Source organism: Telopea speciosissima, chromosome 8 (assembly GCF_018873765.1).
Source record: "Telopea speciosissima isolate NSW1024214 ecotype Mountain lineage chromosome 8, Tspe_v1, whole genome shotgun sequence".
In the NCBI taxonomy this organism is placed as follows: Eukaryota; Viridiplantae; Streptophyta; class Magnoliopsida; order Proteales; family Proteaceae; genus Telopea; species Telopea speciosissima.
In genome coordinates this window covers 21,436,876-21,464,403 of record NC_057923.1, presented here as the reverse complement: position 1 = coordinate 21,464,403, position 27,528 = coordinate 21,436,876, and the positions used below count along the sequence as shown (strand labels likewise).

The 27,528-nt window shown below is 40.2% G+C and overlaps 2 protein-coding genes across 4 annotated transcripts; both read left to right on the top strand.

Moving 5' to 3' along the window:
* Nucleotides 1-236: 236 nt before the first annotated feature.
* On the top strand, nucleotides 237-2,994 carry LOC122672861 (FCS-Like Zinc finger 10-like). 3 transcript variants are annotated; one of them, XR_006334497.1, is made up of 4 exons: nucleotides 237-421; nucleotides 1,210-2,328; nucleotides 2,462-2,674; nucleotides 2,793-2,994. XR_006334497.1 is itself a non-coding variant. In XM_043870359.1 (3 exons), exons 2-3 carry the CDS (start codon nucleotides 1,262-1,264, stop codon nucleotides 2,613-2,615), a joined length of 1,221 nt encoding a protein of 406 aa, XP_043726294.1. In that variant the 5' UTR covers nucleotides 237-421; nucleotides 1,210-1,261; the 3' UTR covers nucleotides 2,616-2,994. The 3 variants fall into 3 exon arrangements, 1 of the variants encoding a protein (XP_043726294.1); XR_006334496.1 differs by having other exon boundaries at nucleotides 2,778-2,994; XM_043870359.1 differs by having other exon boundaries at nucleotides 2,462-2,994.
* Nucleotides 2,995-10,986: 7,992 nt separating this feature from the next.
* LOC122671227 (MAR-binding filament-like protein 1-1) lies at nucleotides 10,987-27,309 on the top strand. The gene is made up of 4 exons (XM_043868339.1): nucleotides 10,987-11,299; nucleotides 25,011-25,072; nucleotides 25,180-25,320; nucleotides 25,484-27,309. Exons 1-4 carry the CDS (start codon nucleotides 11,020-11,022, stop codon nucleotides 27,197-27,199), a joined length of 2,199 nt encoding a protein of 732 aa, XP_043724274.1. The 5' UTR covers nucleotides 10,987-11,019; the 3' UTR covers nucleotides 27,200-27,309.
* The last annotated feature ends 219 nt before the right edge of the window (nucleotides 27,310-27,528 follow it).

Sequence of the window (27,528 nt, the reverse complement as noted above, 5' to 3'; positions counted from 1 at the left end):
GGACGTTAGCCAGTTATTTTTGAACCCCACAGTCAGCTTTGTCGTCTTCTGCTTACTCTCTTAGTACACAGTCCGAAACCTTTTCAACCGAAATAAAAACAAGAACAAAGAGAGAATATACGTTATACCTGTATTCTGTACAGTTCATCGTATAAAATACGTATTTTATGTCAATCATGAGGCAGAGACTGACAGAGAGAGAGAGGTATGTGTATATCAGAAGGCTCACTGCTTCGCTGATTTTGATGAATGCAGGAGAAGAAGAAAAAGAAAAAAAAGGAAAGAAAATAAAAGAGTGGAGGGAGGAACAGACAGAGTACAGAGACGTACTGCACAAGATTCACACCTTTGTTGATATATATTTTTACTGCATTTGGAGGACTCATTCTTCATCTGGGTAGTTTTCAGGGGAGAAAACCAGGTGGGTTTTCCATTTTCTTCATGATCATCTCTATCACTCCTTATTCCAGTCATTCCAGACTCATTTGATGAGTTCTGGGAGATTGGGTTTTTGGATTTGGATGTGAAAAACAGGAAAAAAATATTTTATTTGCCTTTTGTGTCTTTGGTTGATTGTTCTTTCAGTCATGTATGAATGTTCTTAAGTTTTTTTGTGCTTTTCTTTGCTGAATGATCAGAGTTTTGTCATCTGGGTATTTTCTATTTCGTGATTTAAGGACCACTCCGGTGCTTTTTTGTCCGGAGTTGTTATCATTTTATATCCTTGAATTTGAGTCTGACATTCAGATTAAAAAGCTTTCACTGTAAGGTGCTTTTTCGGCTCCCAATGCGTGGTCCTTGGTTGCCTGTTCTGCTTCTTCTTATGCTGTGTTCTATTAATCTGTATCATCGGTCCTATGTTTAATTATTGATTGAAATCCGGCGAGGGATGTGACCTCAAGTGTGGTTCGAATGATCCTTCAGGGTTTTGCCTGCATTGGGGGAAGTATCTCCATTTGGGTTAATCTTTCGATTGTTGATCATCAATATCCTTGTGAGATTTCAGAGCTTTTCCTGTTGATGTTTCTTATATGGGCATTTTGAGACTCTGATCTGATCGCTGCAGATTCTGCTCTGTTTCGTTTTACTCTTCAATCCATGAAAGCCCATTATGAGCATCATACGGTTGCGTTATTTATTGTTCTCTCTCGATTATACTTTTCTTTCTTCAATTTATTGATGCACTGTCCTTGTAATTTGTCAATGCAGTAAGAGGGAAGGAGCTTCGGTTTTCTTCGGAGGGAGCTGAGGTTTCGAGATAATGTTGAGGAAGAGAAGCCGATCAATTCAGAAAGATCAATATAAGGGTCATCTAATGTCGGATTCTGCTTCAGAGACCTCCGATGTTCTGGGGCAGAAGCTCAAAAGCGGCTCCTTTTTCAGTGTCCCCGGTTTGTTTGTAGGGTTCAACAGTAAAGGTTTATTAGATTCCGACTCTGCAAGGAGCCCTACTTCTACTTTGGATTATAAGGTTTTTGCAAATCTAGGCAACCCTTTTAGGTCTCCAAGAGCAAGCCCTGATGGGCCTCAGAAAAGCTGGGATTGCAGTAAGGTTGGTCTTGGCATTTTAGATTCTCTAAAAGATGAAGCCAAACCATCTGGTAAGGGTCTTGGAACTTTGGAGAGTAAGAGTATTCTGTTCGGATCGCAGATGAGAATGAACAACCCTTCTTCCCCGAACCATCTGTACTGTTCGATTGATTCTTCCCTCCCTAAAATCCCTGCGTTTTGTCTAAGTACCCAGATTGAATGTCCTCGTCTGCAACTGGGAAATTGGGAAAATGTGTTGGGAGCCGGAGACACCCAATTAGAACCTGAGCCATTAGGAAAAGTACAGCCTTCTATGTCAGATTCCAGCCGTTCAGCGATGTCTCTGAATAGCTTAACATTCATCAACACCAATTTGAATTTTGAAGATTTTGGGGCTGGTAAGGAAATGGCCCAAGTTGGTTCTCCTCAGGTATTGAGTGGGGGCGCAAGTTTTGACAATTCTTTGGTCATGAAGCCGAGTTCACTCCCTGTATCCTTTGGCTCTGGCATTGAATTTATGGGGTCTCTTTCCGCGCGTGAAATAGAAGAATCTGAGGATTATACTTGTGTAATTTCTCATGGTGCAAACCCAAGAAAAACTCACATTTTTGGTGACTGCATTTTAGAATGTCATGGTAACGATTTAGGCATTTGTAAGAAAGAAGAGAAGGAAATTGAATTGTCCCTGGAAGTTAAATGCTCGGATGGTTCTGTTTCGTATCCCTCTGATGGTTTTTTGAGCTATTGTTACACTTGCAAGAAGAAGTTGGAACAGGGGAAAGACATCTACATGTACAGGTTTGTTCAAATATCTCTGCTTGGTATAATATATCCTCTACATGCCTTATTAAACATTCTCTTCAATATTGGATGTATGAACACTGTTGAATGTGGATATTGAGACTCTTTAGTTTCCTTTAATTTTGTGCAGAGGTGAGAAAGCATTTTGCAGTAGCACTTGCCGCTTGCAGGAGATTTTTGTTGAGGAGGAAATGGAGAAAACTGTCGATAATTCCTCTGAAAACTCTCCTGATGCTACCTATCCTGAAGAAATATTTCTTGAGGGTATGGTTATAGCTACATAAAGGCATTGAAGGCTATTTCCCCTGCCAACAAGTCCATGTTTGATGAAATTGCAACCAAGGTAAATCCCCGATTGTCCGTTTGTTAAGAGCTGTCTATGTGAATCCTTTAGCAGCCATGGATGATCGTTATGTACATTGTTTTGTTTGGTGACTGTGTTTCAGTTTTCATGGTATTGGTTGGTCAAGGGCGGCGGAAGCTAGTTTTTCTTTCCATAATTGGGCATTGTTACATGGTTAGATTTATAAATTTTGAATAGGTAGGGTAGAAGCTGATGTCCTGGCTCCCCACCCTGTTTCTTAATTTCTCTTGGAAAGAGCTGAAGTATAAGCCCTCTCTAACTTGAGAAGTTCAAGATTAAATATAAGCTACTTTTAGATATAAATGATGCCCTCTGTTTTTATCTGCTTATTTTCTTGAAAGCCATTGAACCTCAAGTATGTGCGGCGAATGGTGTGTTATGTTGGAAGCATGAAACTATGGAATTATTGTTTGACAATGCCTCTATAAAAAACTTGTATCCCCCTGAAGGCCTGAGCCATGTGCATCATCATTGTGTAACAATCATTTTTTTTCTACTAATGAGGGTGTCTGGACCTTCGGCCCGACTAGCCCCCCAGGCACACGCATATGCCTCTACACACGCACTGGATCCTGTTAGAACCATAGAAGTTGTGGGGCTGGTCCCAAGGGAAGTCGAACTCAGAAACTCCCTTGCTAACTGAGCTACACCCTTGGGTTTGTATGACAATCACCGTTTCAACAACTATTTTTACTGGCATTAGTTTTTCTCCATTTACTGATAAGTCGCATTCTCTAAAACAGAAGATGCCTCTTCTCGTTTATCATCTTCATTTATCTTTTCCATGTGAATGGGCTGATGCAGTCGTGGTAACTACTGGGTCTAGTTTCCTTTGCATCGCATTCGACATGAAATTGTTTCTCGGTGAAGGAAGAGAGTGTATACCGTACATCTGTAAATTTCTGGCAACACCTTTTCTTCTACCAGATTACAACCAGCCTGCTTGATTCATAGTTCTTTCATTTTCTATTAACACCATTTCTTCTATCAGATTACAAACCTGCATGCTTGATTCATAATGCTTTCATTTTCTCTCCCCCCCGCACCTACACCCTCCCATCTGTCTATTTTGCCATGAGCATTTACAGGAACCAGGTCTAGCCCTAGGAGACACTGTCACCTGCATTTTCTACTAGTCCAACATTGTGAAGGAACTATATATATCCAAACCAAACTGAGAAATCCATGACCAAAGTGCAGACTTTGGAGCTATCAAGAGTTAATTTATTTGTATTGTAGTTCTGCTTATTTCCCACTGAGCATGCAAGATCTGTTACTTGGTTGGCCTGCACTCTCATGGTACTGGCAGCTGTATCTGCAATCCATAGTAATTCATTCTTCAGGTTATGTTGGAGAAACTGCTCAAGAAATGCTCTCTTTTGATCATTGTACCACCTAGGTGTACTCATATTTTTATATTAACTGAAATCACATATCCTGATCTTGGCTCTCCAGGGCTAGCTTAACAACATTTGGGCTCTTAGTAATCAACCATTGTGCATGAGGATTAGAGGAAATTAAGAAGTGCTTCGACCTTCAGAAAGTAGAATCAAATGGAAATTGTTCACTCTATCCCCACATCTCCACTTTTCACAGTACCCATCCAAACACAGTGGTCCAGGATGTTAGGAGCAATGCTTCTGGAAAGCAAACCCTTTTAAATTGCATGTGCCTAAATCTGGTGATTGATTTGGGTATACCCTTCTTTTAAGTGTTCTGTAGGAATCCATTCAAATTCATTTCATCTTTTAACTTTCAACAGGTTGATCTACCTACACTGCTAGTAGTTACTCCAGATGAACTCGGGTTTAAATTGCAATCACAGGAGTACTACTAATCTGCTTCCAATTTGCTAACCCCATCTTTTAAAAGACTCTCTGGAGTTTGTAGTCAACCACTGTTTCTGATACTGTGATTTGTATGGAATCATATTATATACATAGCCTCCACTGTTTCCATGGGCAGAAACAAGAAAATAACATATTTCATGCTTGCCATTACTGTCTAAGAGTTTGAATATATCTGCCCTTCCCAAGCCAATATTTCTGACGATTTTCGATCTTGCAGATCAAACCCAATCGACCTAGAATGAAGTCAAAAGCTTTTTCTGGAACTGGGAATTTCAAAATTAAGATACCCTCTTCAAAATAAAATCTCCCTGATTGTAAATGATGGTTGCACTCCCACCTCATACCCTTTTATCAGATAACAAGCATATAATGTCTATGATTGACATGAAATTTGAGGTCTGAATGCCTTTTTACATTCCATTTCATCATCAACAAATTTAAGACTGTGAACCACAACATTCTTCTCTCCATGAGTGTTTGGTCCCATTAGTACCAGTTAAAAGAAGCACCAGAATAAGGTGCTCACCCCACACATATTGGTCGGATCGGTGTTGGAACTTGGAAGGGAATCATCTATTCATGTCCATACGAGGTTGCAGAAGAATCTGATTGTGAGCTGGAAGAGCTTTGTTGTTTGATTAGAATCCTTTTTAAACCTTTAATCATGTAAAGAAAATGATTATAGGAAAGCCAAGAGCATGTTTCCTTACTCTCTTAAGTATCTTTTTCATTGTCTCGAGGCCCAGGGTGGTAATGTCCAAATGATGTTACGTCAAAAGAGTCATGACGTGGTGTACAGCTATGATACCAAATATTAGGTACTTGATCATTATACAAAAAGATATACAATTGATGGTATACTAGATCGAGTCTCATTAGGTAGATAACTGATCATACTAGTTTGGCCCAATTTAACACTCATACACTAGATCAAGCCCCATTAGGTGCATAATAGATGTTTTGCTCTGTAAATACTAAAGGATTGTATTTATTTAAAGGGTGCACATTCTCTGTCCGGGAGCGCATCTTGGCGTAGGCTACCTAGACTCATGGAGTGGGATAGGGGGGTTTTGGTCATGTCACCCACTCTCATGTGTTTTGGCATACCCTGTGCCCCCAGTTAAGAGTGTCAAAATGGAACCGGAATCGACCGTTTATGATTGAATCAAATTGCATTGCAAAAAAAATGATCCGATTTTGATGTTATAGGTTCTTTTTTCGGTTCGGTTTTGATTTTCACCGTAAAATCGCTGTTCTAAACCGAATAGAAATCAGAACCGCTTACTCGAATATTCGTCCATGCATCAATTGGATTAATTAATAACATAATAGTTAATTTAATAAGCAATAATTATTGCATCATATTTGAAACATAAAATAAGTAAAATGTCTTGGGTTAACTATATATTCTATTTGTTCAATTTCGAATTGAAAATGATGGATGATGTTAAAATGGATTAACAAAACCCTACTTGCTAATGGAAGAAATAATTTGTTTATCATGTGCGAGTAAAGAAGAAAAAAAATGGAAAAACAAAGAACAGCATAGGAAAGGACAGGTGAATATGGGAATTTATTCTTTTTTAATCACGTAGGCATGGAAAAATATTAAGAGTATGGGAGATTTGGGAGAGAATGGGTTTTGAAAAACCCAATATAAAAGCTTTGAAAATCGATGTTGTCTTCATTATTATTTTCCAAAACTGACACTACATAAACTGCATGTAAACCGATTGTGAAATCGGATAACGAAAATCGAAAAAAAACTGGAGCATATGTAAAACGATACTGATTTTGACTTATTCCTATCCAGTTCAGTTTAGATTTCACCTTATCAAAATTTAAACTGCATTGCAACCAAACCAATTAACCAGAACCGCACCGATTGATACCTTTACCCCCAGTGTAGAGAACTCTATCACTTATTTAAATTAGACATTAATATAAAAAACAGAGGGTCTTTAGTGATCTTTACGATTTGAGAGGAACACAAAGTTAAGGGGTTGAAGCTAGAGGATGAAGACAAAGATGTGATAGTTCGCTAGAAGATTTATTAATTAAAAGAGAGAAAGTGGAAGAGTGGAAGATAAAACTGAATTAACTGAAATATGTGACGTGGCGAGCCACCATACTTAGATTTCTGGATAACGTCCTTCTCATTTTTATCAAAAAAAAAAAAAAAATCCTTCTCCTCCTCATGTGGCACTAACCTATTGGTTTAAATATGGCTAAATGCCGAGAAAAGCGCAAGTGTTTTCGTTTTTTATGGAAAAAAGCGCAAGTGTTATGTTAGCGTGGAATCGGACCTAAATAATAAATAGCCTGATTTAATGATAAATTACGGATATACCACTCAGTACAAATGCCCTCGCCGTGATTGTTTAGTTTTTTTGTTTTCTTATGGTGGCTTTAGGCTGCTCCACGAAGTTAAATTGGAAGCCAAAACCAATATACGTTTGTTGGGCCTTTGGTAACAATTAAGGACCTTAACGGCAGCAATTTTCGTTTTTGTTTTTTTACCTTATTAGCATAAGCAATTAGGAGGATTAGAGTTTCAAAAGAGCATCTAGTGGGTAAGAAAAGGAAGAAGAACACTGCCCGGTTACGTGGCCCTGCATTAGTGTGGGATCAATGAGGGGATACACAGGGACATTGATTAGGGAGATTTTTCATTTTGTAGGTGGCGAAAGTCATTTCAAGGGGGTTGTGTCTGACACAGGCTGCATGCGATTAATTAACATTCTTTTTCTCTAGTAAGGAATTAGGAAAAAAGTGTCTCAGAGCTTAAGGCGTTACCTATGCTTTCTCATATATGATTTTCTTTTTAATTTAGAAAAAAATATACCAAAACCTATTTTGTGAGAAGGTGTAGAAAATGTTGTAGGTTCAAAAGAACTTTTTCGAAGAAATCAAAAGGTTGAAAACTAGTCTCTCTTTGACCCTAGCGTTTCAAATACACCCGTAAGGGGGTGCCAAGCAGGACTATTAAGGCCCAATCTGTTCTTACTAGAGACCAGTTAATAATGAATTGGTTAGTTTATTAGTCTTGCCTAATCGGTTCTTAATCATTAATCAGTCTTTAATTGACTGGTTGTTTGTTGGATTGCTAAAACCAAAACTAAACCATTTAATAAAGTTGGAATTCTAACCAAGCATCACCCATTGGTTTTATTTCCGATTCATAACTATAAAGTTTCTTTGGTCCTTCGGTAATTGGGGTTAAAACTCAGGAAATTGGAAATGCCAAAATGGGAATAATATATATATTTTTTTTATGGAAAAAGGAAAGATTAATATTTAGATGGAAAAGTTTGATTTACAAAAGTCTATATACAGCATGGGGTATGGGGGGCAGAAACTAGAAAAGACCTAAACCAATTAACAAGAGGGGGATTAGAATTAACTTAAAAGACATGTCAGTAGTTTTGGTAGATATCTTCAAAAAATAGTCTAGGACTTCAAGGGGCCAGGGGGAAAGGGATGGAGTTGGAAGAAGTCCTAGTAGCATTTCATTAGAGTACCAAACTTCTTTCAGCTTCAAACCTCTCAAGGCAGCAAAATCTAGAGCGTTGAAGATTCCAGTCAGCTCAGGTTCCAAAAAATGGTAGTTTTTACTTCGACCGGCAGTCAGAAACAGAAGTTTTCCATCAACCAAAAAATCAAAGACCCAACCCGGCTTACCTAAAACTTTGCAATCAAATCCTACGCATAACAAAACAGGAAAATCTAACATGGGTAAATCAAAACTGGACAAAGAAGCATTTTAGTATAATCCGACAAATCCAATTGAGAAGAAGAAAAGACATTAAAATTCGAAGAGAGGGGTGGGGTAATCCTTAGTTCCAATAACCACTGGTTTATTCGACAAAGAATCTGACCAGGGTTAGGCTGTACCGAATTAAACAGAAAATTGTTTCTAGCCTGCCAAATAACATAACAAGTAATAATAAAAACAGAAAAAAAAAAAAATCAAACTAAAGAGGGCTATCGGTCCAGCAAAGCAGAGATATAGAAATGTCTGAGAGAAGGAAATGAAATGAATTCAATCCTCAGACCCAAAGGACTACCTACTTGATAACCATTTAATAAACATTTGATCCGATTGGAATTATTCAGCTAGTCTTGTTTTCTTAGGTTGGACACTATTATGGGGGCTCATCGCCTTGACTCCTTTCTCACCTCTCTTGGTTTCGGTTGTCGACCTCCAACACTACCCTCTATGTGCACAACCGTCCCAACCTGCAACTCTACATCCTAGTGTATGTTGACGACATAACCGTCACTAGTTCGTGCACCAATGAGGTCCAACAAAACAAGATGTCGGCATAGGAATACCTCCTCAACTATCTGTCTAGAACTTTTATCATTTTTTTTGGATTTTTACAAATGCCTCCTTGAAAACGGTCATTTGTCCAAATGCCCTACTACAATTTTTCTAATTGCAAACTCCCCCTACTTTCAAAATAGTGTAGCACTTTGGTCCAGTCCGTTAATTTGAGACGTTAGACATTAGTTTCAGGGAATCTAATGACCAAAATGCCATTCTGATAAAAACCCACCAAAATTAAAGAATAAAATGACCAAATTGCCCTCATCTTCCCCAAATGGTTTAGGGTTTGAAACTGAATCAAACCCTAAACCATTTGGGAAAGATAAACCCTAAAATCAAACCTCCAAAATTGAAATGGGTTCATCTTGTTATGCTCTTGGTTTACTATGTTGAGAAGAAAAAGAGATATCTTGTTTATGAGTAAATGTCGAATTGAAGCTTGCAAGAATCACTTCTTGTTGAGGGGTCGGGAGTTCTAGTTTTGGATAGGAACTAACAATTTTAGAGGTAAAATTAAGATCCTATGTCGCTCGGCATGATTGGCTTTTTCTTCTCTCCATTGTTTTCTTAAACAATTTCTCTTCCTGATTTATAAATAACAAAATCATAACAATTGAGAATACAATAGTGATGCTGGGAACTTTCAGTCCTCGGCAAGAGCCTTACATGTATGGTATGAATTGGAAGAAGAAAAAAACCCCTTCTGGTATGTTTGCAAGGGGCTCGTATCCTGCAAGAACCAAGGTAAAAATAGAAGCCCCAATAAGCTATTCTCAGTTTTCAAGTTTATATATATCTGGAACCCCATGTGTGGTTCATTTTGTTTTTACAATTTTCTCCTTTCAGTTCGAAGACGACGATGGAATTTTTATCCTATGCGGTTCTCTAATTGGTACGGTCCCCTAGGGCCTCTCACAAGAGAAGGGTGGACTCCATCCGGGTAGAGTGTTCGGTTAGATGCTCCAGGTGTATCCCACACCCCTCTTGTGAGAGGCACTAGGGAACCGCACCGATCAGGAAACCGTAGAGGATAATGATTCACAACAATGGCAAGTGTTATTTGGACATCAGTTATAGTTTCAAAATCCGAAAGGACTGGCCATCTCCTTGAGATTTTTCTCTTCCCCAAACAATCCAATCAAGTGATGATATTCCATTAAAATGTTGTAAATTGTAATTTAACATGGAGAAATTAAAAACCCAGCTGTGAATTTTTATCTTGTTCGTTTCTTTCATTAGGAGGAAGGTTAGGCCAATGGTGTCGGTGGTTGATACAATATTGAATAATTCATATAGCATTCATTCAGTGTATGTGCCAAGAAGCTTTCATGAACTGAAAAGGTTTTCCCGTCGACGACTCTAAATGGGATGAAGAGAAGAAAAACTTACCTAGAATAACAACCAACATAAATCATTCTACAACACAGATGGAATAATTAGAGATTGCGAATGAAACCTAGTTTGATGGACAGGGGCATGGCATTAAGAAGAAAGAAAACAAGGGTGGGAATAATTGTAAGAACCAACGAAAGATGCAAGAATGGTGGAAAGAAGAAATTGTGCAAAAATTAGTAAAAAGCTGACAAGTTAAGAAACCTTGAAATCAGTTATCAAAGAGTCTTCAAACTCTCATATTTTACTCTGGGTCGGAGGTTTTGGCTTTGAAAAGGTACTATTTCAATTTTGGAGGTTTGATTTAGGGTTCATCTTCCCCAAATGGTTTAGGGTTTGATTTTCAGGTTCAAACCCTAAACCATTTGGAAAAGATGAGGAGAATTTGGTGGGTTCTTATCAAAAAGGCATTTTTGGTCATTAGATTCCCTAAAATTAACATCTAACATCCCAAATTAACGATCCAACCAAAGTGCTAAACTGTTATAAAATTAAGGAAAAATTTGCAATTAAAAAAATTGTAGAAGGGCATTTGAACAAATGAGCATTTTTAGGGGGACATTTGTAAAAATCCCAAAAAAATGTCAAAAGCAATGGTCGAAATCCCATTTCCCTGGTTTATCAAGAAAATGGCTTTATTGAAATTATTGGAAGAAGCAAGGAATATTTTGGTTGCTGCTCACAGAAGCCGACTACAATGGTCGAAATAGACTGTTCAGTGCTCCATTTATCTCTGGGAGGAAGCAACAGCGATGAACTTTGTGATGGGGAGCTCTTCCTTTCTTCAATCGCCACTATATCAATCTCTCACGCCCTCTTCTTATTCTCCATCTTCCTTCTTCTGTTCTAACATAAAAAATGCAGACCCCAATAAGAAGAATAAGAGTAAAAGCACAGTTGCCGCAGCTTCTCTGCGGCCGGAAAATTCTAATGAGGCCAAATTCTGCAGGAGGAGAGCAGTTTTTCGTGCTGCTATATCTTCTTTTTCATTCCTTCAGTCTAGGGCGAGAGCTGTTGATGCTTTGATGACAGGTTAGTTCGAGATTCTATTCATTTTTGGTCAACTTTTGGCCCTTTTTGCTTTTGATGGGAATGGCAGATTATTGGGCTTTGACTTGCAATAAGAACCAAGTTCTTTGAAATTGGTGAGGTGGGCTTTTCTTTTTCCTCCATTTCTTAGTGCTTAGGGCTTCCCCCAGAAAACACAGTGTCAAGGGTTCCATTTATGTTGAATATCCTTGTTTCTCTGTTGTTTGTTATTCTTGTAATCGTCCTCTGTGGAGTAAATGGTTACACTATGTTACTTTTCTCTAGTTTAGTGAATTATCTGGTTGCAGGCTACTGTGATGCACGGTTTGATATGTATCTAGTATCCCTGTTTTTGAAATTGATATAATATTTATCCCTCTTCCATATAGAGCCAAAAAAATTTCTTTGCTTACCAGTATATACCAGTCTCCCCCACCATGTTTCCACCGCGTGGAAAAAGGGGTTTCTTCTATGTTGATCTTGACAAGAATGTTGAAAGGTGATGGGATGATAAACAAATTTTGTAGAAATTTCCACCTGCTTGTGCTGATGGTGGCAGAACTGCAGAAATTAGTATCCAAATTGTGACTAGGAACCATGATAGGACGCAGTCGAGGTATTACGGATAAGACACCAGTTCAAATTCAAATTGTAGATAAGGCTGAGACTAAGTCAGCTTCCCTCTCTAGAGTTCCCGCACAAATGCTGTTACATGGCTAAGGCTGATCTTATCTTATCATATTGTAACAAACTCTATCTCTTATATCCATTCTAAATGTATTATAAATACAACCTAATCCCCATCGCTAGACTAAGGGCAATCACACAACTCAATCTTCCTATCTTACATGATATTAGAGCCACTGACACATGTCAACTAAATTCATGACCTCATTGGATTCTTCCACCACCTCCCCTCCTCCTCCTTCTTCTCCCGCCATTGTCTCCCCCTCTAACGTTGTTCAATTTCTTCCTGTTAAACTAGATCAATCCAACTATCTCCTTTGGAAATCCCAATTCCTCCCTCTCCTCCATGCTACGACTTATACAGGTATGTTGATGGTACTTTTCCCTGCCCTCCCTGCTCACTCATTACTCCCTCCACACCTTCTTCCTCCTTTGGACCCATGTAGGACAAGATAATCCTCAGTTGGATTATCTCCTCTCTCATTGAGCATGCATTGGCCAATATCCTTGCTCTTTTTTCCTCTCACGCATCTTGGACTACCTTAGCACGCATCTACGCATCTCAGTCCCGAGCCCTTATTTTGCAACTTAAATATCAGCTCTCTTAGCTCAAGAAAGGATCCTTCTCCATGATTGACTATCTCTAACGCATCAAAGGCCTGGTTGACAATCTCGCTGCTGCGTCCCAGCCCGTTTTTGAACTGGATGTGATTCTAAGCACTGTCTGGCCTTGGTTCTGACTGTGACTCCTTCACCACATCAATCACTAGCCATCTGGATCCTCTATCTCTTGACGACTTCACTGACCTTCTCCTTAGCTAGGAGATTCTCAAGGAGCAATGTTCTACTCCCATTGGATATACCCACTACTGAGAAAATCTCTCTGCCAAGGGATCGAGCTCGTCCTCCTTCAACCCTTCTACTGGTGGTGGTGGTGGCCATCGTTCCCCTACTGGTGGTGTTGGTCGTCCCTGTCGCGGCCGTGGATGTAGCCCCAACTTTTCCTACCCGCAGTAACAATCTCCTATGGTGTTACTTGCTCTCCCTACTTGCCAGATATACAATTGTGCCAACCATACTACCATGTCTTGCTATTATCAGTTCAATCCCAGCTACCATGCCTCTCCTCCGCCAGAGCGTCAAGCACTTCTTGCCACTCCACCATCTTCCTTTGATATGGCCTGGTATCTAGACGGCGACGCTACTCACCATCTCATGGAAGACCTAGTCAACTTGAATATCCAGTCTCCTTATAACAGTAATGACCAAGTTCGAGTCGGTAACAGGGTAGTTTTGCGCATTCACCATATTGGTCACTATTTTTCTTCACCCTATGATTTCTAGCTCCATGATATCTTACAGGTGCCTTAAATAACCAAAAACTTATTATCTGTATGTCGCTTCACTTCTGATAATAATGTCAGCCCTGAGTTTCACCCCAACTATTGATATGTGAAGGAACCTCGTACGGGACAATCCTGCTCCGTAGGATTATTAAAGATGGTCTCTACCGCCTACCCCGTTTACCTGCGCAGCCTCCATCTCTCACCCCACAATCGGCTCTCTTCCTTGGTAAATGGGTTTCCACGTCCATTTGGCATGATCGACTCAGCCATCCATCCTCGGGCACCCTGTAGTCTATTATATCTCACTCTTAGTTCCCCATCACATGCGCAACTTCATCTACCTTATGTGCCTCCTATCAGATGGGAAAATCACACAAGCCCCCTGTTGAGTTTTAGGGCTATTTTGGTCTTTTGGGCTATGACACTGTTCACATGAAAAGTGTCGTGAACAGTTTCGTGAACATGGATATTTTAATCCCCATGTTATTTTTATTGATGATTATTATAAACAGAGGAGGGGCCTGCGGTTAGGCATTCTATTCTAGCCGCAAGCAACCTCCCATGACTTTGGCTGTCTCTTCTCTTCTCTTTCCTTTCTCCTTGCCTTGGTTTGGTTGCAGGATTCTGGTTTTGTAACATGGTATCAGAGCTACTGTAATCAAATCATTCTCATTCTCGCTTCTCCTGATTTTTCCTTTTATTTTATTTTTGAATCCTGTGGTGTGCAGCCACCTATTGCTGCATCTACTATGACTTAAGCCTCTGTCTCTCATCAATGGAGGACTCTATTATTGCCTACAAGCCTTTTTCAAGTTGCTGAGTTGCTGATTGAAGAATATTCAGTCGATTTCCCTCTCCTCTGCTAAAATCGACTTTTTCAGGGTTTTGCCTGAAATCGATTTCTGTTCCAGAGAACCTCTCTCTTGTGATTTTTTTTTTGTTAATGGCTGATTATTTGGGTGCATTGCATTTCTTCTGCTTGGTTGCTACTATTGGTTATTAAACCTTACCGATTTATGCTTCTTCAAGAGGTATTCATACCCTGCTGCTCGAATTTTTATTTTTTTATTTATTATGCTGATCTGCTAATTTACTTCTTCTGGGAAGTATACCCTATTGCTGGTTCTTCATTCCAGCAATGTATTGGCTCCATATTGGACTCTACTTGCTTCTACTATTAGATATCCTCCTTACAGACCGATTTTTTTTTTGGGTTTCCAAAACCCTGACAAGATGATCGACTTTTTTTCGGGTGCTGGATCTGTTTGTTGCTGCTGCTTCTGTGCCTAGTATTTTGCTACCAGTTCTACTTGCTTGTGGTGCGTCGGTTATTATTCCTGCTGCCCATCTTTGCCTTTCTTCATTATGACTGAGATGAAGACTACTGCTCCTCTTACGGATAATGTGAACGTAACCATCACCTCTATCAAACTCAAAAGGAGTTCTAACTATGTACTGTGGGCTCGAGCTATGAAGGTTTTTATTATGGCCAAAGATAAACTCAACTATATTACATCTGATCCCCTTGCCTCTGAAGACCAAGAATATGGTGAATGGATGAAGGAAAATGCAATCACACTTATTTGGTTGTGGAACAGTATGGAGCCCGAATTGCTACTAATGTTATGTTCCACACTACTGCTAAGGGTGTGTGGGAAGACTTGAAGGACACCTATTCTCAAGAGAAGAATATGACTCGTATCTATGACCTCTATGAGAAGTTGTTTCAACTTCAACAGTTCGACAAGTCTCTCCAAGACTATTATAGTGCGTTTCAGGGCATGGTTGAAGAGTTGAATGTTTTCCAACCACTCACCACTGATATTGAGAAGCTCAAGGTTCAGCGCAATGAATTATTTGTTTCTAAATTTTTGGCTGGTTTGAATTCTAATCTGAAGACTGAAGGGTCACCAACTTCTATTTGCTGGCGGGACAATCCCTACTCTTGCTGATACATATTCTCTCCTTCAGCGTATTGTCTCCCCTGTGAAATCTGACTCCTCTATTAAGGACAACTCTGCTTTTATTGCTGGTCGTGGTCGTGGTCGTGGTAGAGGCCATGGGCCAAGGGGAGGCCATGGGTCTAGTGCTCGTGGTTCTGGTGGACAGCATACCGACCGTTCTTCTAGGCAGCGTTCTTATTGTGGCAAGTCTAATCACACAGTTGAGACTTGTTCGGTCAAACATGGCAAAACAGAATAGGCACCCCAGTTAGCCATCATGCAGTATCTGATGGTGGTAATGATACAGTGTCTTCTAGTGATACCATACCCGGAACCTCCTCAGGTGGTTCATCTACCAATTGTGATGATATATCTTAGATCTTACACCGTTTACAGAGTCTTGAGACATCCACTCATACATCTACTGGGGCTTCCACTTCTGTTGCTACCTTAGCTCATGCAGGTACCCTGCCTTCCTTACTACTACCTCTACTCCCTGGATCATTGATTCTGCATCTGCTCATATGACTAGTAAGTCCTCTTTGTTTACTTCATTTACCACCCATGATACTTCTATGTCTGTCATTCTTGATAATAGCTCTTCTACCCCTGTTTCTGGTCATGGTACAGTGTCCCCTACCTCCTCCATTAATCTGTCCTCCATTTTGCATGTTCCTCAATTTCTTTCTAGTTTAGTTTTTGTTAGTCAATTAACAAAGGCTTTAAATTGCTCTGTAGCTTTTTTCCCTTCTCATTGTGTTTTCTAGGATCTTCACACGAGGAAGATGATTGGTGGAGGGCATGAAAAGGATGGGCTGTACTACCTCAATGGTGCTGCCCCAACTTCTTCTGTTGCTGTCCATACCGTTGGTGGTGTGACTCCCTTCCAATGGCATTTTCGGTTAGGTCATTTGTCTTTGTCTAGGTTGAAACTCTTGTTTCTTAGTTTTAAGTCTTTGTCTAGTTTAGAATGTGAGGCCTACGAGTTGGGAAAGCACCATCGTGCTTCATTCCCTTCTTTTTCTATGGCTTGTAGTCCGTCTTTATTTTCTTTAGTCCATTTAGACATTTGTGGTCCTTGTCGAGTTAAAAATAAACATGGGTTTATGAATTTTGTAATTTTTGTGGACGATTATCCTCGTCTCACTTGGTTGTACCTCTTGAAGGATCGTTTTGATTTCTTATCCATGTTTCACATTTTTTATAATGAAATCAAGACTTAATTTGGTATCCTCATTAAAGTTTTTCGATCTGACAATGCTTTGGAATATGTGTAAAGAGATATTTCTGTTTTTTGTGCTACCCGTGGGATGATTCATCAAACTAGTTGTTCCTACACCTCACAACAAAATGAGGTGGCGGAGTGCAGAAATAGACATTTGTTAGAGGTTAGCCTGTGCTATTATGTTACATACTTACATATGCATGTTCCTATGTTTTTGGTGTGATGCGGTTTTAACTGGCTGATATTTGATTAATCGCCTGCCGTCTTCCGTTCTTGCCGGTAAGTCTCCGTTTTTGTTATTATTCCTTCCTTACCTCCTCGTGTATTTGGTTGTATTTGTTTTGTGCACAATATGCACTCTCATCTTGATAAGTTATCTCCTCAGTTCACTAAATGTGTTTTTCAGGGTTATCCTCGGATTCAAAAAGGCTATAAGTGTTATGATCCTGTTACCGAGAAGTATTTTGTGAGTGCTAATGTCACCTTCTTTGAAGGTGCTTCCTTTTTCTCTCCCCATGTATCTTCCTCTACGGATGAGTGGACCACTCCTCTCACTCCTTAGTCTCCTCTTATTCCCTCCTTAGTTCCGTTCACACCACCTTTACAGGTATATTAGTGACGGAATAAATTGATGTCGCTCGGTCAGGTGTCTACTGCTACAGTAGCTTTACCTTCTGCACCATCTTCTTCCTCTGGTGGAGGTCCAAGTCCTACTTTATCTGATGACTTACTAGTCGCTAAGCGTAAAGGTGCACGTTCCTGTACTCTGAAGTCTATGGTTGTGTATCCTATAGATCAGTTTGTTTCCTTGTTTCATTTTTGTCCTTCTAGTCATCAGTTTGCATTGTCTCTCTCTACTAATAGTATTCCTAAAAATCATACTGAAGCTCTGCAACTCCCTAGCTGGAAAGCCGCCATGGATGTTGAAATGGATGCTCTTTTGACCTGTAACACCTGGAGTTTAGTAGATTTACTTCTTGGTAAGGACTTGGTTAAGTATCGCTGGGTTTATACTGTCAAGTACCATCCTAATGGATCTGTTGAATGGCTGAAAGCCCTTCTGGTTGCCAAAGGGTATACTTAGATTGATGGAGTTGATTACTTCAAGATATTCTCTCATGTTGCCCAGTTGAATTCTGTTCGCCTTCTTATTTCTCTTGCTGTTAACTTTGATTGACCCTTATTTCAATTGAATATTAAAAATGCGTTTCTCTATGGTGATCTGCACGAGGTCTATATGGAGCAATCTCCAGGGTATGTTGCTTAGGGGGAGAGTAGTGGTCATGTTTGTAGATTATATAAAGCTATTTATGGCCTTAAACAGTCTCCTAGGGTGTGGTCTGAGAACTTTAGTGCCATCGATATCTCTTGTGGTTTTTGACAGTGTTATTCTGACCATTCTGTCTGGAAACGGCCTCTCTGCGAAAGCAGGGTAAGGCTGCGTACATTATGATCCTCCCCAGACCCGCAGTGGCGGGAGCCTCGTGCAATGGATACACCCTTTTTTTGTTTTTTTTTTTTACTCTAACCATTCTGTCTTTGTTCATCGCCGAGGAGATAAAATAATTGTTTTGAATCTTTTGATTGTTTATGTGGATAATATCATCTCTGGTAATGATGTGGCTGGTATTATAGAGGTAAAAGAACATCTAAAACAACATTTTCAGACCAAGGATGTGAGTAAACTTCACTATTTCCTTGGTATTGAGGTTGTGAGAAGCAAGAAAGGTATTAGCTTGTTCCAAAGAAAGTATGTCTTAGATCTCCTACCTAACACTGGTATGATTGCATCAAAACCAATGGATGTTCCTATGGATCCTCATTAAAAGTTTGGAGTTGATGATGGTGAGCCTCTTAAAGATGTGCATCAGTATAGGAGCTTGATTGGGAAGTTGATATATCTCACAGTCACTATGCTAGACATATCTATTGCAGTCAGTGTCCTCAGCCGGTTTATGCAATCTCCTTAGAAGGCTCATTGGGATGCAACTGTTCGTATCCTTCGGTATTTGAAGTATGCCCCTGATAAAGAGCTTATTTATCTATCCAATAAGCATATAAAGTTGGCTGCTTTCTCTGATGCTGATTGGGCTGGTTTAGCCAGTGATCGTCTTTCTACTACAGGCTACTGCACTTTTGTTGGAGGTAACCTAGTTAAATGGCGTAGTAAGAAACAGACCACCATTGCTAGATGTAGTGCTAAAGCGGAATACATAGCTATGGTTCATTCTACATCTGAATTGGTGCGACTCCATTCTCCTCTCCTTGAGATGGGTTTTCCTATGCCTTCTCCTATGAAAATATATTGTGACAACCATGCTGCCATATATATATTGCAAGCAATCAGGTCTATTACGAGCGGATCAAGCATATTGAAGTGGATTGTTATTTTGTCTGGGATGCAATTTTAAAGAAGCTTGTTGAGACTCCTTTTGTTTCTTCCAAAGACTAGTTGGCTGACATGTTTACTGAGTCTTTGTTTGCTCCTAGCTTTCATACTTGTTGTAACAAGCTGAGCATGGGTTATGCATATGCTCCAGCTTGAGGGGCAGTGTTCAGTTTCTAAGGCTATTTTTGTCTTTTGGGCTATGACACTGTTCCTGTGAACAATGTCGTGAACAGGGGTATTTTAGTCCCCATGTTATTTTTATTGATGATTATTATAAATAGAGGAGGGGCCTGCGGTTAGGCATTTTATTCTAGCCACAGGCAGCCTCCCACAACTTTGGTTGTCTCTTCTCTTTTCTTCTTTTCTCTCTTCTCTTTTCTTCTTTTCTCTCTTCTCTTTCCTTTCTCCTTGCCTTGGTTTGGTTGCAGGATTCTGGTTTTGTAACACTCCCGTTTACTTTGAATAATGTTGTTGCAACTTTTTCTTTTCAATTGATTCATTTGGACATCTGGGGTCCAGCTGCATTGCCTTCGATTCAGGGCTATAAGTACTATATTTCATTTATTGATGATTTTAGTTGATTCACCTGGCCTTTTCCACTTGTTTGTCATTCTGATGTGTTGTCTATATTTATTGCATTTCACAAGCATATATCTACCTACTTTAATTACAAAATCCAAATGTTTCAATCTGATGGCACACTTGAGTACCAGGGTTTCGATCATTATTTCACCCAACATGGCATCGCCTATTGGTACTCCTGTCCTCATACCTCTGAGTAGAATTGTAGGGCTGAACGTAAGCATCGCCATATTGTTGAAGCTGGGTTAACTCTGTTAGCTCCTGCGAATCACCCCATGTCTTTCTGGGTGTTAACTTTTGAAATGGCTACATACTTAATCAATCGGCTCCCCACCCCAATGCTTCAATCTCGTTCTCCATTTCAGGTGTTGTTGGGTCACGAAATTGATTATTTGATACTTCACACATATAGGTGCGCCTGTTATCCCTAACTACAACCGTTCAACAATCCTAAGCTATAGTATCGTTCACTCAGTGCATCTTTCTTGGCTACAGCAGTAGACACAAGGGCTGTAAATGCTTCGATCCCATCATTGGGCGCACCTACATTTCTTGCCATGTCACATTTGATGAGACCCTCTTCCCCCTGGTAACAACCTCACCCGGTCACTCACCATCTCAATCAATGGTTTCTCCCCGACCTCCTCTCATCAACTGTGGCCTTGTACTCCTACCGTGCACCCACCGCCCTCCTATCTCTCCACCTTCCTCCCTCTCCCTCTCCCCCTCCTCTCGGCAATGTCCTTGCTTCTCCTATCACATCCTCCCCCTCCCCCACCCTTCAGATTCGCATATCCAATAGTCGCTTAAAGGCTAGTATTACAAAACTAATCTCTTAGCTCAACCTTCTTGCTACTAAATACCCGGTACCCCAAGCCCTCGTCTCTTCCCTTCCCTCCCCCATAGAAGAACCCACATTATACACTGTGACCAGTAAGGACCCTAAGTGACGTGCCGCCATGAGTAATGAGTTCAATACTCTCATGCACAATGGGACTTGGACCTTGGTCCCTCACTATCCCTCCATGAACCTTGTTGGCAATAAATGGGTTTTTTGCATCAAACGTCATTTTGGGGGCTCCATCGCCCACTACCAGGCCCGCCTCGTCGTAAAGGGTTTTCACCAATAGGAAGGCATTGACAATTTTGATTCGTTTAGCCCCGTTGTTAGACCCACCACCATCCACATTGTTCTCTCCATTGCCATTTCTTGTGGTTGGGTTCTCCACCAACTTGACGTTCATAACACTTACCTTCACGGAGGTTTTCAGGAACAAGTTTATGTGACGCAGCCTCTTGGCTTCACTGATCTTGCCTTCCCTCATCATGTATACCACCTCAAGCGGGCCTTGTATGGCCTTAAACAGGCCCCCCGCGCCTGGTCTCATCAGCATGGCTCATTTCTTGCCTCCCTCGGTTTTAAGTTATCTTCCTTCGATACCGCTCTATATGTGTGTCATTGCAGTCAAGAACAGCTCCACATCCTTGTCTACGTTGACGATCCACCGCCGTTCAATAACTCATCACTGCCCTTGGGTCTGAATTTACCATTAAGGATCTTGGGGGCCGTCACTTCTTCCTTGCAATTGAAGGTATCCGAACACCGTAGGGGCTCTACCTTTCTCAAACAAAATACATACTTGATCTCCTCCGCAATGTCAGAATGGATGGTTCCAAAACCATGCTCACCCATAGCTCCACCACCCCCTTATCCCACACCCACGACACTTCATTCCATGATTCCACTCTCTATCAGAGCATAGTTGGAGCTCTCCAATACCTCACACTGACCGGCCCAGACATTGCCTTTTTCAGTTAACAAGGTTTGCTAGTTCATGCACTCTCCCACGACGAACTTCATGCCTACACTAATGCTAGGGCTGGCTGTCCGAACAATCACCGTTCCATAAGTGGTTATTGCGTTTACTTTGGATCGAACCTCATTTCCTGGAGCTCAAAGAAGCAACATACCGTAGTGATGCAGATTCATCATCGAAATGGGCTTATTTCTTTAGAAATAAGTCTAGGGTTGGGATATATATATGTTGGGCCTTTGATCCCAAGGGTTTTCTATGTAATAGGCCACTTTAATGGGCCTAAACGAGGGGTACATAGGTTGCATACGGGATTAGCCCAATACTTAGTTTATTTTTATTTTTTTAATTGAACCAGTTCAAATTGGTTGTATCCAATTGGTTCAATTTAAGTGATTCAATTCGGTGGTACAGAGGCTACCTGACAGAGATGGGAATCCCAGATATGGATACAAAGGTCACCCCAGAGATCACAAGGATTATAGAGATGACAAAGAAAGGTATAAAGATCACAAGGAAGACAGGTATAGAGAATACAAATTTTCATTGCCAAAGGAAGTTGAAGATAAAGCTGAAGTAATAGTGAATTGTGATGAAAAGAAAGAGACCACTCCTATAGCTTCAAAGATGGACCGTCAACATGTAGAAGATCCTACTGAAGTGGTCTATGTCGAAGAAACCAATGTAGGAAAAGCTGCAACAGTGGAAGATGAAGAGGTGGTTGATAACATTCCACAGGAAAACAATGGCATTCAAAATGCTGTCCTTGAAGAGGTGGAGCTTGCGTTTAAGAAGGTTACTAACACTGAAGACTCTATGGATAGGGCATTCACGGTTGAGTCAAAGGTTGAACACATAGAGTTTGTTATGCCACCATGGTTCTTCGAAGATAAAGCTCCACGCCTTGAAGACTTTATCCCTAATGTTCTCGTCTCACCAGAATTTTGTTTTGGAATGGTTAAAGCTGCTACTCATATGTTGTTTCCTCCTCATCACTGCAAAATTCAAGGACGAATTTTTTTAAGCTGGGGAGAGTTGATGCAGATTCATCATCGAAATGGGCTTATTTCTTTAGAAATAAGTCTAGGCTTGGGATATATATATGTTGGGCCTTTGATCCCAAGGGTTTTCTATGTAATAGGCTACTTTAATGGGCCTAAACTAGGGGTACATAGGTTGCATACGGGATTAGCCCAATACTTAGTTTATTTTTATTTTTTTAATTGAACCGGTTCAAATTGGTTGTATCCAATTGGTTCAATTTAAGTGATTTAATTAAGTGTCTTTTATTTTAAGTTATTAGGGACAATTGGGTCTTTTTATTTTTTTTTTAAGTTATTAGCTTTTAATTGTAGTCATTCCCTTCCACGATTTAAGTGAGGGAAGCGTTTAGATTATATTAGGATTTGGCTATTAGCCTTTTATTATAAATATTAAACCGTGGGAGGCTCCCCCACAAGTTTATGAAGTTAAAAAAAAATCGTATTGCTGCCTAGTTGCTGCTGCTGCTCTTTGTGAATGTATATCCTTGTGGTTCTATCAAGGTGGAAAGGGTAGGTGGATCCCCTACGACTCCTTACGCCGTGACGGCTGGGTGGATCTTTTCTGAAGGTGGTTCTATCCTTCTCCATTGCTCAATCCAGTAAGTTATTTTAATTTTCTGCATTTATCCTTCTTCTTCTAATCCTCTACAGCGTACCCTATTCACCCCCAATCGATCTCCATTAAACCCTAAGTCTCTCAAACCCTAAATTCCCTATCCAGCCCTATTCCCCCATCAGTTTACAATCAGATTTTAACCACAGGTCCATTAGACCTCCCCTTTCACTCGACCTTACTTGCAGCCCCATCCTAACACCTAAACCCTAATACCCCTCATCTCTGTAAAACCCCAAAACCCTAAAATTTCCATTCAGCCGTATCCAACCATCAAAACTTCACCCAACCTTGGCCGAATGCTCTTCCCTACCCTTGGAGAACTCAACCTAAAGCTTTGGTGCAGATTCTCACTCTAAACCCTAATTTCAACCTAAATTCTAAAAACCAAAAACCCGAAATCCTAACCCTAAATTTCTGAAATTTGAAATTTTGTTCAAACCTTGTTCAAACCTACACTGTTAGCTTCCCCTAGACTTGCCTAGCATTACCATATAAAAATTACCCCCATTTCCCCAAACCTAACCCTAGTTTTGACCTAAAACTACAATTCTGCCCTATTGCAACTGCAGAACCAGTAGCCCCTTGGTTCCTTTATTGTTAGATCCTGGATATCTGGCCTCTAGTAGGTCCTTTGCCTATCTAGAGCTACATTACATAGCCTGTTCGTCGACTGAGTCTGAATACAAGGGCCTTGCTAATGCCTCCACTGAGCTTCTCTAGCGGCGCCAACTATTACTCGACCTTGGCATCACCTCCCCTATTGTGACAACATTGGGGCCACCTACCTTGCGGCTAATCCCCTCTTCCACTTCCACACTAAACACATCGAAATCAACTTCCATTTTGTACGTGAACGAGTCACCACCGGTCACCTCTGTATCCGGTTTGTTGCCAGCCCAGATCAAATTGGTGATATCATGACTAAGGGACTTCCAGCTCCATGCTTTTGTGCTCTTCAGGACAAGCTCACTGTTTGTAGCCGAACAGTTCACTTGCGGGTGTGTATTACGGATAAGAGCCTAGTTCAAATTCAAATTGTAGATAACGCTGAGACTAAGTCAGCTTCCCTCTCTAGAGTTCCCACACAAAAGCTGTTACACGGCTAAGGCTGATCTTATCAGATTGTAACAAACTCTTATCTCTTGTAACCATTCTAAATGAATTATAAATACAAACTAATCCCCATCATAAGACTAAGGGGAATTACACAATTCAATCTTCCTATCTTACAAGAGGCAAATTGAAATGTTGTTATAACAGCTAAGGCAGCTGGCTGGAGGAATATTTAGAACCATGATGGATCCTACAGCCATAAAAGCACATCTTTTGATTGTGTATCTCAAGATGAGCTATTCACGTCATCTGCAGATTATTGGAATAAGTGTTTATAATGACCATCTCTCCTTTCAAATGCCGTCCTTGTTTTGCTTTCAACCTGACAGCTCTAGACCCGTTTACTAAGTTGATTGCAGCAGCATTTGGACAGTTGAAGTTTGATATTAGATGACCCACAAAACCCTATGAACATGTTTTGAAGCAGATAGCATATCGATAATGTTAAACAGATTAGTCTTCTCTGGATAGTTCAATTCGGAAATGCATTTTAACATTTTGAACTTTGATCATTTTATAGATTGCATTAGACTTGGCTATTTTCATAGATAACTGTCTTTGTGGCCTTATGTAGTGCCTAATATGTATCCTTCAAAGTGCCAACAAGCATTCATTCATGCCTAAAAGGGTGTTCCCAGTGCACGAGACTCCCGCCACTGTGGGGTCTAGGGAGGGTCGTAATGTATGCAGCCTTACCCCTGCTTTCGCAAAGAGGCTGTTTCCAGACTCGAACCCGTGACCATTTGGTCACAATGGAGCAACCTTTACCGTTGCACCAAGGCTCACCCTCAAGCATTCATTCATGCCTAATGTATGTAATTCTGAAGACATTAGAACAAACTCTGATTCTTTAAGTTTTTGTTTTCTTAATCAACTAATTTTAATCCTTCATTCATCTGATCAATCGTGGCTGCTGGTGTCCCTTTTTATCACTTATTTCTTATTTTTTAATGCAGATGAGAAAAGCATAAGAATGCCTGGGGGTGAAGGTCCTCAAACACCAAAAAATCTTCAAAAGGTGTGTACCTCTGCCCATTTCTGCGTTTTAGAAGTAATGGAACATATTTTAAAGCTAAACTATATTTAAGCTTGAAACATCTGAAATTGGAAGGCTTTTGTGCACAGCAACTACATCAGGGAGAAGCACAACCAAATCCATTTGTGGCACTTTTGAATGCGATTGGCATTATTGGTTCAGGTGTGCTTGGTGCATTATATGCATCGTCACAGAAGGAGAAGGAAACTGCTGCAGCAACAATTGAATCTGTATAACCTCTCCTTACCTCCATAATAAAGATTTTTTATGTTCTTGTAATTGTCAATCTTTTTGGTTCTATGTATTTAGAATTCTTAGCGTATTGTGTTAATAGACGGTTCGTCATAATGGAGCAAGTGGTTTTTAATACTTATGTATGGATTTGAGATGCAGATAAATGCCAGACTGAGTAGAAAAGAAGCAGCCATGGAATCGCTGCAGAACAGCACTGAAAGAATGCTACTGAATGAACAAGAAGAACGAGCCAAACAAATTAAAAAGGCAAAGGAAGAACAGCAGTCATTGTTAGATGAACTAGCTTCAACAAACAGTACATTAACAAGCTTACAGAAAGAGCTACAAAGTGAGAAAAGTTTAGTCAAGGAGCATAAAGACCTGATGGATAGACTTCTAACTGATCTCAGGAAGGCTGCTGAGGACAAAAAGTTGCTTGAAGCCAACCTGAAGGAGAAGTTGTATTCTATTGAAATCTTGCAGGAAAGAATAAACTTGCTATGTGTGGAGATGAAGAAGAATGAAGATACTATTAGAAATCTCAGTTCCTCACTTGTAGAGAAGGAAATGGAATGTAAGAACTTGGATTCTATCTGGAAGCAAGCCAAGGCTGACTTAGCAGAAGCAAATTTAGAAATGAAAGCTGTGAAAGGCCAACTATTTATGACTCAAAGAGAACTAGATTTAAAGAACTCTGCAATGGATGATCTGGATGCCAGAATAAGTTCCTTAATTGCTGAAAGATATGACATGAACAGAAACGTTGATGCTCTTCAGAAAGACTATAACGATCTTAAGTTGTCTTCGGAAAAGAAAGCTGCCTCAGATGCTGAACTCTTAGTGAAAAGGGAGCAAGAACTTCATCAGCATAAAGAGAAGCTTGAGCTTGCTTTTAATGAGGCAGCCAGCTTCCAGGCTGCAATCGCCAATTTAACCCAAAAAAGGGATGCATTGAAGAAATTGCTGGAGATAGAAGTGAGCAATGTACAAAACCTGACACATGAGCTCCAAATCACACAGGAAACTCTTGGTGTGTCAAGGGTTGAGGTCTCTGATCTGTCAAAAGAATTGAAACAGTCTAGAAACTTATGTGAAGAGCTCTCATCTGAAGTTTCTAAGGTTAGGGCAGAATTCACCAAATCTCAGGAATCATTAAAGGAAAGTTTGGATGAGGCGAGGTCTACTGCAGAAGTATTTTCAGGTGAGCTTGCATCAGTGAAGGCACTTCTGGAGGAAACTGAAGAAGAGCTCCAAAGCATGTCCAGTGAACTGGCTGCTGTAACAGTAACTCGTGATAACTTAAAGAAGGAACTGGTTGATGTCTATAAAAAAGCAGAAAGTGCAGCTCATGATTTAAAAGAAGAGAAGCAGAAAGTTGCTTCTTTGAAGAAGGAACTAGAGGCGTCAGGAAAGCAAATCTTAAAAGACAAGGAAGCAAGAAAGGCTCTGGAAATGGACCTGGAAGAGGCCACCAAGTCACTCAATGAGATGAATAGAAATGCTTTATTGCTTTCGAGAGATCTAGAAATGACTAACTCTAGAATTGCTAACCTTGGAGATGAAAATGATATACTTTACAAGTCCCTTGTTGAGCAAAAATCTGTATCGCAAGAAGCTCGAGAAAATGTGCAAGATGCCCACAACCTTGTGATGAAGCTAGGAAAGGAAAGGGAGAGTTTTGAGAAGAGAGCAAAGAAGCTGGAGGAGGAACTGGCTTCTGCAAAGGGTGAGATTTTACGGTTGAGGAGTCAGCTAAACTCAAGAACTCTTGTAAATGATCAACATCAGGAAAAGATCACAGGTCATGATGCTCCTGTTGCTGTGAAGAGAATTACTAGGAGGAAAAAGGGTGGGGCCCACTCTGATGCTTCTTAATAAATGGATAGGCTCTCTGTGTATTTTGCTGTTTGTATCATGTTTATCATATTCTTTTTGTAGAGTCCTTTTATACAATCAGGCTTCTTGATTTAACAAAATGTTATGCAATCATCACTCTTCTTTGATTGTCCCTATTATTCAGATCCGCAATGGGGAAGTCCAGATTTTAGACACGCCTACAGTGCTCAATATAATGAGAGAGAGAGAGAGAGAAAGAGTACACACCCCCTTTTTTTTTATGTTTGATGAAAGTGTAATCACACAAACCACACACCAATCTCAAAAGGTTAACCGACTTCTAGGACCGTGGAATGGCGGATAGCAAG

Coding starts and splice junctions, on each gene's coding strand:
- LOC122672861 (XM_043870359.1), top strand. CDS start 1,262: ATGTTGAGGAAGAGAAGCCGATCAATTCAGAAAGATCAATATAAGGGT. Junction 2,329..2,461: donor AAAGACATCTACATGTACAG/GTTTGTTCAAAT, acceptor AATTTTGTGCAG/AGGTGAGAAAGCATTTTGCA.
- LOC122671227 (XM_043868339.1), top strand. CDS start 11,020: ATGAACTTTGTGATGGGGAGCTCTTCCTTTCTTCAATCGCCACTATAT. Junction 11,300..25,010: donor TGTTGATGCTTTGATGACAG/GTTAGTTCGAGA, acceptor TTTTTAATGCAG/ATGAGAAAAGCATAAGAATG. Junction 25,073..25,179: donor CACCAAAAAATCTTCAAAAG/GTGTGTACCTCT, acceptor TTTTGTGCACAG/CAACTACATCAGGGAGAAGC.